Here is an 11,303-nt window from a genome sequence, read left to right as displayed (position 1 = left end):
ACGTTGCACATATGCTTTTTGTGAAACAATCATAATCACCATAACAGGTTTAGCAAATGGATAGAAATCTTCCATTATGTATCGAAAAAACGCATAAATCTGTCAATTGAGTTGCACTATTCTGCAACTACCATTTACACAAAAACATTAAAGCCAAAAGCTTGAAAATGGCTTTGTGTTAACAATAACTTTTTTCTGAATGATGAAAAGACAAGACCCTAAACGAACCATGGTGTCCTTCAACCAGCGCCTGAGGAAAATTTACTTGTACCAGAGACAACCAAGCATCACATTGGAATTGAAGGCAGCTCTTGTCATGTCCTTGTGCTCTCATGAACAGCATCCACTTGATCTTAATTCTCACTTATCCACAAATGAGGACTCAGCAAGATCAATAGCACGTGCAAGACCTGCAGCTTTGTTCTCACATTCTCTCTGCTCGTCAGCGGGATCACTATCAGCTACAATACCTGCTCCAGCTTGAAGGTGAGCCACCCAATCACGCCTTTTGTTCATATCCCGGTACGAATACATGGTGTCATAGCGTGCTGCTGTAGGGAACACGATAGTTCTTAATGCCAGGGCAATGTCCATGTCACCAGTGAACGAGATTCCTCCAAACCCACCACTATATGGTCCACGCCTAGTGACCTCCAGCTGATCAATCAGTTCCATGGCTTTCACCTGTTGAAGAAAAGGTAAAGTAAGATGTAGGATAAGTGCAATGTTATCAGGCCCCAAAATTATATCGGAAGTTAGTACCAACACTTGTGCATCATGAGCATTTTACTGTCTTCATTGAAAATTAGTATTCTTGATCCCATGGTGGTCGTTTAGAGATGGCAAAATGACCAATTTAAGTAACTAGTTAAAAGATGGACTTTTTCAGGTTAGGTATGGTCTGCATGACCCACAAACACTCTTTTGCCATTTCAATATTAAGAAAATGAGGAAAACTTAAGGTGATTAATACATACCCATGGTAATTTTCAACGTGTTTGACCCAATTCATATTTTCTAAATCTTTTTGCTCAATAAACTTGATCTATTAGGAATAAAACATCATCCAAAACGACCATTTTGCCCATTGAGAGTGTAAGGAAACCTTCTTGGAACTAAAATGCCACATTGCAAATCACTGAGTATGAGTTCACAAAGAAATCAGGGTATACAAAATATGAACGACAGATGAACTTTTATATTTACATGTAGACTGCATGATTGGAGCACAAATATATCTTCAAGACCAACTGACCAAAAGAGTTCATGTCAAGATTCAAACATCAGTGTAAGTAATTGATGTCTAACCTTTTTTTCCACTATAGCATGATGATACGACACACATGAAACATATGTAGGTTTACTTATACGAGCCAAAACTAATGATGTGACACATGCTGGAAATTATTAGGAAGCATGACAAGAAAATAAGAACCTTAGGAGCGCCACTGACTGTTCCAACAGGCAATGCAGCACGAAGAGCGTCCCAAGTACTCAGCTCATCAAGCAGCTCTCCGGTAACCTACAGATTAAGGAGTGATTACTGTAATATTTCTAGCAATAGGAACCAAACAAACTTTTCCTGATGAAAATTGTACTGATTAATTATCTGTATAGATAATTTATGGAGGTCTCCATGTTCCATGGTATGTCTGGAATGATAGTTCATTAACATAATTTGGTTGCTTTTCAAGTTCTGGTTTTCATCTATTTTACACGTCAAAGCAATATAAAGTTTTCATCAGTACTTTCTGAGTTGCTAGTTTCTGGATTAGAAATAAGAACGAACCCAGCATTATATGTGTAGTTGAAAATCATTTACCGTGGAGCTGATATGCATGACATGAGAATACCGTTCCACATTCATCAGCTTCTCGACATTAACAGAACCGGGTTTTGAAACCTGCAAGATCAGTCTGGTTTAGTTAAACGTAAATGCTTAACGTATAACCAAGTAAATAAATAGTTAAAACAGATATCTTTCTCTACATCATCTTTAACATGAAAATATAACACTTTCAGGTAATACAACATGTAGTCACATGATATTGTATAAGAAATATGCAAAATCTGCATATGACACATATACAAATATATATGAAGATAAGCACACCTTCCCAACATCATTCCTTCCTAGATCAACCAGCATGATGTGTTCTGCACATTGCTTCTCATCATTTAGTAATTGGTTTTCCAACATATAGTCTTCTTTAGGTGTTTTCCCTCTCCTAATAGTCCCGGCAAGGGGTCTATTTGTAACTTTTCTCTGCCAGAAAGAGCGGAAAAAGATGAATCTTACAAAAAGCTTAAGTACTTGACTGGAACGTTTTATTTTTAGGACAAAGAACAACAGGTGGATGTGGATAATATCCTGGCTACCTTCTTCACACGAGTAAGAATTTCAGGGCTTGAAGCAACAAGGATACACCCTCTAGCCTGTTTGCATGAAAATAATTGAGTATCATGTAACTATTTCTGGACAGTCTTTTGTCTCCATGTAGTCACGATAAAATACCAATTACAAGCTTCAAAGAGCAGACAACCTGCAAATAAGTCATATATGGACTGGGGTTGACGATCCTTAGAGCTCTATAAACTTCAAAGGGATCTGCAAATGTACGACGTTCAAAACGCTGACTTAGGACAATTTGAAATATATCCCCAGCCAAAATATGTTCTTTAGCCTGCAACACTGCCTCTTTGTAAGCTTCAGTTGTCATGTTTGAATTCTTCAAAGAGGGGCCAAATAGACTAGTATACAACTTAATTGACCCTGGAGAAAGTTTTGGACTGTATTGGAAGTTACATTAGGACTAACAATTTACAAACTATGTACATGTCAATTAGTAATAAACTGGATTACTTACGGAACAATATCATGAACTCTAGATAGTAAAGTTTCCAAACGCTCTGTTCCATCCTTAAAAGCCTCGTCAACAGAAGAATATTGATCCATTCGCACCCAATGTATCACATATGCTTTCTGGGGATTGTAAATAACCAAAAAACTTTACGAAAATAAAGCAGAAGGCCTATGATAAAAGCAACTCAATATGTTGACAGTAAAAAGTTAAGAAACCTTCTCAACATGATCAAACACAATCACATCATCATAAAGACCGAGATGAACATCAGGAAGGTTCCTGTCATCCTCTGGCGCATTTGAGAATGGAAGCTTTTTCTTTTCTACATATCGCACCGTATCATAGGAAAAATAACCAACCCAGCCACCTATTATTTGGAGAAAGTGAAAACTACATAAATTAATTCACAACCAACATCATATTTGAAGCATACAAGTTAACATGCAAAATGTAAAAACATAGACTAATGTTCTATTCTAATTGCGCCATATCTGTTTCATTTGGACTATGTCCCATAGAAAACATGAGCCTTAGACAACAGTAACAAGAACTTCAAATAACAGGCCAAAGCAAGATATATAGTCATGTGTAAATCATATAATCTAAGAACTGTGTACTACTAATGTTGATCATGATATACCAGCTACTTCAGAATTGCCTATATTCTACTTCCGCAAGAGATGATCAGAAGAAGAATAACTAAATGGTGATTATGGATCTAGATGGAGGATGAATAAGTTAGCTTGTGCAGTGGATAGATATCACAAACTCTTACCACAAAATGCGTCAGGGAGCTCGTCAATTCTTTGGGGTATCCATTGCTCCATTATCCTCCTAGGAGCAACCATAGGGTCCTCCATGTACTCCTCTGTCCTCCGCCCTTCATGATGGTCCATAACTGTAACCATATGATCCTTTGCCACAATTTCCATTGTAGGCTGAGCTCCTATCACACTGTACCGCCCCTACATAGAAACTTCACCAATTAACATTCACAAAACAACATCATCAAAAAATAACATCAACTTAGCATCCAAAATCAGTATCTCACACACAGGCGATGCATCTTTGTATCCTTTTTGACATATAAACTTTCCTGTCCAAAAGGAACTCTAGTTCAAGAGCAAAAAAAGATACAAAGAATGTGAAGAGAAGTCATCAACAGAAAGCAAGTATGTCAGAGATTATGACTCAAGTTGCAAGAAAGGAACTCGGAAGCAGGTGGTGAATTACCATCCAAAGCTGGACCAGTTAATATTTAAGAAGATGATGTGCGTGGTCAAGATGATGATATTGAACGAAAGTATGAACACATGGTTTATATTCAAGACAAACTGACAAAGTGTTGCAGTAATGCAGTGCGTTTTGATCAAGAAGTGAAGCAAGTGGTGAGTCAAAACCAAATTCAAAGACCAGGATCTAGTACAAAATGCGTGTGGTAATGACAATGAAGTATATGACGGCAATGAAGACATAGAGGAGGATCAAAGTGAAAGTAAAGAATATCCAGAAGTTGAAAAAAAAGTTCTTAATGAGAATGAAAATGTTTAAGGCAATGATTAAGGAATTAAGGTGGAATATTGAATTATAATTTCCTTAATCCATGTGGGTCGAAGTTAATGGGTGAAAAGTCTAAATAGGGTAAAGCTGTATTAAGAGTCAAGTATGTATTTATGAAAATATACAAGGGTATATAGTGTCAAACCCTAAGTGAATAACTTCCATACGTATCATAGAAACTGATTCTTAAATAGGTGCAATGTTAGAGTTGCGACTCTTCACACCAGTCACCGCCATCACCAACTCAGTGGCTATATATAATTCATGTAATCACATTTCACATTCAAACGTAAAAGTATTGTTATTGTGTTCTATCATTGTGTGTTCATAAAGATTTTAAGCAAAATACAAATCACAAAAGGTAAAACCTACAAAAGAGAATGCGCACATTTCCAACATAATTTCAAAACCCGATATTAATCACTCACAACATTAGAAGCCTTTAACCCTGGCTCAACAGACTCGAACAAAAAACTCGGTGCATCCCGATCATCTTCTTTAACGAGACACCTGTAAGCCAACACCGGAGTCAAATGATCAGAAAAAATCGACCGATATAACGGGATCAAGTTTCCATGCTTCGCAGCTTCCTTGAACTTTAACGAATGGTCGACTGTCACAACGATAACCAATAATTAATTATCCATCAATCACTCAATTATCAAATTCAGTAAAATAACTTAGAAATCATCAATAATGTTTCATTAAATATTAACACTTTAAAATAAGAACGGTCGCAACACTTAAAATTGATGCTTTTACATCTGAAATTCATCAAATTGACGCATTTGCATCTTAAATTAGCACTAATGCATGGATGCAGATTTCCATTTATTTGTCGAAAAATGAAGATTCAAATACTTGATGTGAATGCAAAAAACAAAGTATAAACTATAAAGTATCTTAATTTTAATGATTTATCATGCTTCAAAAAGAAATTTCTGAATGTTCCCGGTTTATTTTGAGTATGGGTGTATTTGATTGAAGTAGAACAATACCGGGGCGGCGGACACCGGTTGTGGTGGAAGCGTGGCAAGTCAGCAAGTAGCGTAGGCTATTGATGTAATTTGGTTTTGATGAAATGTTGGAAACTTAAATTTTTTATAAAAAAAAAAAACTATTTGCTTTATAATATTAAAAGAAATAAAGTATAGATATAGATATAGAGCGCTCTCTCTCTCTATCTCTCTCTCTCTATATATATATATATATTGAAAATGAAAATGTATTCCAGGAGAATCAAGCATAAAGTCAATATATAAATAAAAAAAATTTAACATAGAAGATATATTTCGGTATAATAAGGAAAATTGATTAACTATCAATCAATTAAGACTTAAGAGAATGAAACTAATATGAATGGAAGTAAATTAGGGAGAGTACCTGACGAAGCGGTTGGTGATTGAGCAGAGGAGCATCTGAGTGTGAGAAAACGTGAGGTTCTGTTAGAGAGAGTGATGGACGGGGAGACGACGGATACGGTGGTGCGAGTGGAAGTGCGGCGGTGGGACGGCGGAAGAAGGCGGTGGGAGATAGCTAGGGTTTCCATTTGACATTTCAGCATTGGACGCTAATCGTTTTGTGCGTATGTTTTTTTTTACTTGTCTAATACAGTGAGTGAGTGAGGGGACTGATTGTTATCACGAAGTGGGGCCGCGTGTAATCCGATGTCGGTCCCTCTATACTAGTCAACTACGTATTTGATTACCGTTAAAAAACAAACAAACAAACTACGTATTTGATTGAAGTGAATTGATGATTTGTTATCTTATATCTTATATTTATATATTTATATATATATATATATATATATAGGGTAACACTCCGGTGAGAACAGTCTTAAAATAATTACGGTGAGAACACTTAAAAAACATCATTTTGATGCATTAAAAATCCATAAAACTAACATAGTGCAGAACTAATTATCATCATTTAAGTGTTTAACAACACATTGATCCGTCAAAATCGAAAAAATCACGTTTTTTGGTGGATGTATCATTTTGAAGAATATGCATCCAAGATGGATGCACAAAACAAAAAACATGATTTTCTTGATTTTGACAGGCCAATTTGTTGCTATATACTTAAATAATGATAATTAGTTATGCACTATGTTAGTTTTATGGACTTTTAATGCATCAAAATGATGTTTTTTTAGTGTTCTCACCGTTCTTATTTTAAGACTGTTCTTATTTGATTGTCCCTATATATATATATATAAGTTGTAAAATGAAATCAATGTTGGGATTTGAAGGATTAATTAAGGTTTAAAATAATTTACATGTAATTATGATTTTACTTGGGCCGTAGATTAATCTTCTCTTGAGGTTTGGCTTTTATTGTGTGGTAATTAGGTTAATTGAAGTGTATATATGAATGAGTTGATTATTCTGTCAATGGATTGAATGAGGTGCATCTCTTGAGTTTCCTCAATTCATATATTAAGAAACTCACATGATCTGTCTTAATTGATGGCATCAATATTATTATGTCTTCAATTCATGGTTGCTTGCTTCATATCCTGTAATTAAAGGTTTTTTGTATATATGGTATCAATTTATTAGTTGAACGTTTTTACAGAACCAACAAGAAATCACCACGCCACCACAGCCATCATCCCACCACTGCAGTCCGTTCATCCTTTTGGAAGCTTCAAGCCAGCAACAGTGTTAAATTACATAAATTGTCACTTACTCACTTTGTTTAATTTTATTAGTTGATTATGGTTTCTAAGTATCTTTTTGTTTCTGTTTTTTAGGTTGTCGAGACACAGAAAGACAATTAATGAATTCATGCTATTCTTTCTATACAGTTGAAATTAAAGAGGTTAGTTGCATTTCTCAGATTGTTTCTTTGTGATTTTTGTTTGCACAAATTGTAGTTCCAGATTTGGATGTGTAGCTTTTATGCACAATCCATTAAAAATTGTCCTATTATCTGATGCACACCAAGTATTCGAGGAAATGCTTGACTGAAAAGTAAAACGCAAGAACCTTACAAATGCTTGATCTCTTATATTTGTGGGGGATATATGGAAGTAAAATGATCCTTTTTTATTGTATTTCGATATTGATTCATTTAATTAGCTATGAAGATCAATGGATGTTAATATTTGATTTTTTAATTTATTTTTATTGATAGACCATGTTTTTCTTTGTTGGAGTGGACCTTCATTATAAACTAGAATGCCTTTTTATTTACAGGCTGAAGCAGCTATGATGATTGGATGTTGGAAACCCAGACACTCACCTCTGTTTAGTATGCTATTTTTAGTTACAACTGAAATAAGTTATTACTTTGTGTATGTGTTGCTTGATCGTTGTTGATTTACATACCTTTTGTTTTCTCTTAATTTATGTAGTTAGTATCCTTACTATAAGGCAAGTAGGTACGTGAATTATGCAAGTATCAGAAGATAGACTACCTTATAGATTATTCCGTTCTATTGATGTACATATTTGTCGTTGTTATATGTCACGTTGTTTATGTTTTAACTTGGATGGGTCAATTGGTCAAGTGGGTTGAATTAAGAAAATATGACCTCCTAAACTGTTTTATTCGTAATCAAAAAGTTAATTTAGTTGCCCAACTCAAGTGCCTAATAACATGACCTGTTTTGATATGATGTCCAAACCATTTTGCTACCTCTATTGATATCCATTTCATTTTAGGGATCATAATGACCATATCAAAAGACAGATGGAAGCCATCTCCAGAAATTAGCTGAGATTTTCACCACCGATGGCGTTCTTGGTACCTACTTAACCATGATCACAGTTTTATTTTTCTGGGCTGCTTATAAGACAAATTCTTTTCCGGTATGTGCGTTTCCTTGGTTTCAAATACAACTTTATCATTGTTAGTTAAGTCGTTTAGGTGGTTTGGGCTGACGATAATGCTTAGAGAAATTAGTCCCCTAAAGTTTGGGTAGAAGACCATTTTGATCTTATTTTATATCTTATATGGCTATGATGCTACATTCTATACTCTATGTACATTTTAATGATTCATTTTATTTATATATCTTTCTCTTATTTTTGTTGTTTTTGAGATAACTTATATAAATGGGCAGAATTTAAAGTTTCGAGAGTGGCAAAATGTGTAGTCAGAGGAAAAGCTTTACATTCCTAAACTCGAAGAGGCTAATTTTGCTGACCAGTAATTCTAACAATTGTACCTTGATATAGATTCTGTCAAAGCTTTCTTCTAACAATACTTTTACATATGTACTCAATAGATTATATTGAATTCGATGCCAAGTTATCTACAATGCAATGCGATATCTCTGCTGTAATTTCTATGCATTTTGTTAGAAGGTCGCCTTTTGCATTTTTTCGCCTTATTACCTCACAATTAAGCATGCTAGTACCAATATTTTGACCTGATTTTGAGGGTTATATTTCTATGCTTTATTCTAGAGGCCTATGAAACCTGCATTGGCTGTTGTTTCTGGACATATTGCTGGGTTTCTTCCCCTTCATGTTGTTTACAGTCAACCTCACGAAACTGCAATTGAGGTATTCCATATGTTGAAGTATAGAAACATATTCGTTTTACAATTTTGTTCAATAATCCAATTAGGATAAGTTACTTATTATTTCAAAACTTATTAAGACGCTTTTCATTTTTCGTTTTTACAAATATTTTTTAATTTATTTTGCTACAATGGTAGGTAGTTTTTTCTAGAACAAGAATCTTTTTTTTAGTCTGATTGATTGTAAGCACTTCAATGAATCTACTCAGTGACTCCATTTAGTGTTTCATGACATTATCGAATGGAGAATATTAATCTTGCATCATTCAATAGTTTGTGAATTGTGAAATAGGTTGCTATATAAGACTGTTTTATGTCACAAGAAGAATATAAGTAGATTCATTGAAGGGAATATCAAGGGACTGCAATTACTTTGGAAACCCGCTACTGCAATTACTTTGTAAACCCGTTACGGACATTAGCCTTCAGCTCGCTACATGGGATAAGGTAACTTTAAAAAATTGATTCAACTTTGATGCAACTTCCTTTACTTTTAGTAAATAAATTTAATGTTGATACACAACTCAAAAGTGATGTTTTTGTACATGGATCTATCTAGCTTCTATATGATCCATATAATTGTAGCTCTATGGTTGAACATAAATTTTAGTTCAGGTGATATGGTGACAGAGAAGAGATGAGACTTGATGTACAGAGATATATAATATTTGGGCAAATAAATATAGGTTGTCCTTGGAGAATTATTCCACATGTTTACTAATTGTAAGTCATTGATTTAGTCTTTATCTCTTTCTGTATTGTGTCCGTTTACTTGTATGGGTGTGTATATATATATATATATATACATGTAGTGTGACAAGATGGGTGGAGTGCATTATGGGTCAAAATGGGTTTTAGTTGAAACAAGTAATGTTTTAGCATGGGTGGAAATGGGTCGATCGGGTTTGGTTGATTATATATACTTTTAGGCTATACCAATAGATTCAATATTGTTCTGATAATCAACTTAATAATTGATATGTCCATTTATATGCATATTCCCATATCGTTTCTAAGACGTTTTAAGCTTAATTATGTGTAAATTATATGTATATTCGATGCTTTGATGGTGTTGCTAGTGATTTCAGGCTTAGAACAGGTACAATGGTTAGAAACAGCTGTTGGACGACTTTAAGATGCATTGGGAAGGTTCGTGGACGCATACGAGTGAAGATGGAATGGAAACTACAAGTTTTGGCTGAAAACAAGGTTGGTGCGTCGCACCATGTAAAGAGGTGCGGAGTATTTTCTATTCAGAAACTTGGAAGAAGTTGGAAAGCAGGGATGTGCGACGCACCAACCCTGTGGTGCGTCGCATATCGGGCAGCCTCATATTTGGTAACAAGGACAGGTGCGCCGCACCTGAAGCTTGGTGCGTCGCACCTGTAGGTCGGTTTGTGAAGACCTCTTGCAAACTCTATAAATACAAGGCCATAACCCTCCCATTCGATACACAAACACTTCTAGTCAACTTTAGGGTTCTTTGGGGGTATTCTTAGCAGCTTTTTCGTCCATCAAGGTCTAAGGGTTGTTCGTGATCTCCAAGGCATTCGGTTGTTGATTTTCTTAGCGTTTACTTGTTTTCTACACATCGGTACAATATGTTCTTCTATATTTTTACTCTTTTTGTGCTTTGTTTTTAATTATGAGTAGCTAAATAATTCGTCATCCACTGAGATGAAGTGATACATTGAATAATGGTTGCATAAATCTTTTGAATTCAGGTTGATTTGATTTAACGTTGTGTGGTAATCTTAGCTTATTAACTCTTTGTTATTTAACTCTTAATTGCGGATAGTTTTTGCATGATCTTAGTGGTAACTAGGTTGTGCAGAAGTTATTTTGATTGCTTGGTTAGAAGCAATTGTTTCTATGACGGGTACGGTAGGAAGTAATTGATAGTTAATAAGGGTTAACGGGTTAATGGTTGGGTACAATCAATAGACACAATTGTTATCTAAATAACCAAAACAATTAATTGGCTAGGAAAGTTATGAAAGGCGTCTTGGGTTACCGGTCTTAGTAATGGAACTAGTTAATTAAGGGAATTTAATAAAGTAACGAACTTGACGGGTACGGGGTGAGTCTTTGTTAGTTCTCGGTTATAAAATCAACATAATTGAATTGTTTCTTCAAATATATGCAACCTAAATAAAGTGTATCATGGAGTCGAAGTGGATGATCTTCTCATCTTAATTGATTTACAACAAATTTCTTTTCGATAAATTCTACGGAATTTCTAACTCTTCTAATCAACTAACTTTCAATTTTAAAATCAATATGACGTGGTGTCTTTAAAAACCAAACTTTCTTTTAAATTACTTAAAACTCACTAACTCTTCTTA

General features: G+C 34.8%; 1 protein-coding gene across 1 annotated transcript; it reads right to left on the bottom strand.

Annotated features, from left to right (window-relative positions):
* Nucleotides 1-48: 48 nt before the first annotated feature.
* Nucleotides 49-6,015, bottom strand: LOC122607241 (anthranilate synthase alpha subunit 2, chloroplastic-like). Its single transcript, XM_043780177.1, has 11 exons — nucleotides 5,808-6,015; nucleotides 4,853-5,037; nucleotides 3,640-3,829; nucleotides 3,080-3,231; nucleotides 2,868-2,983; nucleotides 2,544-2,790; nucleotides 2,380-2,436; nucleotides 2,114-2,266; nucleotides 1,823-1,903; nucleotides 1,436-1,522; nucleotides 49-684 (listed from the first exon to the last, which is right to left on the bottom strand). The coding sequence occupies exons 1-11, from the start codon at nucleotides 5,986-5,988 to the stop codon at nucleotides 361-363; spliced, it is 1,773 nt and encodes a 590-aa protein (XP_043636112.1). The 5' UTR covers nucleotides 5,989-6,015; the 3' UTR covers nucleotides 49-360.
* Nucleotides 6,016-11,303: the final 5,288 nt, after the last annotated feature.

Source organism: Erigeron canadensis, chromosome 7 (assembly GCF_010389155.1).
Source record: "Erigeron canadensis isolate Cc75 chromosome 7, C_canadensis_v1, whole genome shotgun sequence".
Lineage (NCBI taxonomy): Eukaryota > Viridiplantae > Streptophyta > Magnoliopsida > Asterales > Asteraceae > Erigeron > Erigeron canadensis.
Note: the sequence above shows the minus strand (reverse complement) of the source record. Positions and strands in the feature narration are given on the sequence as shown.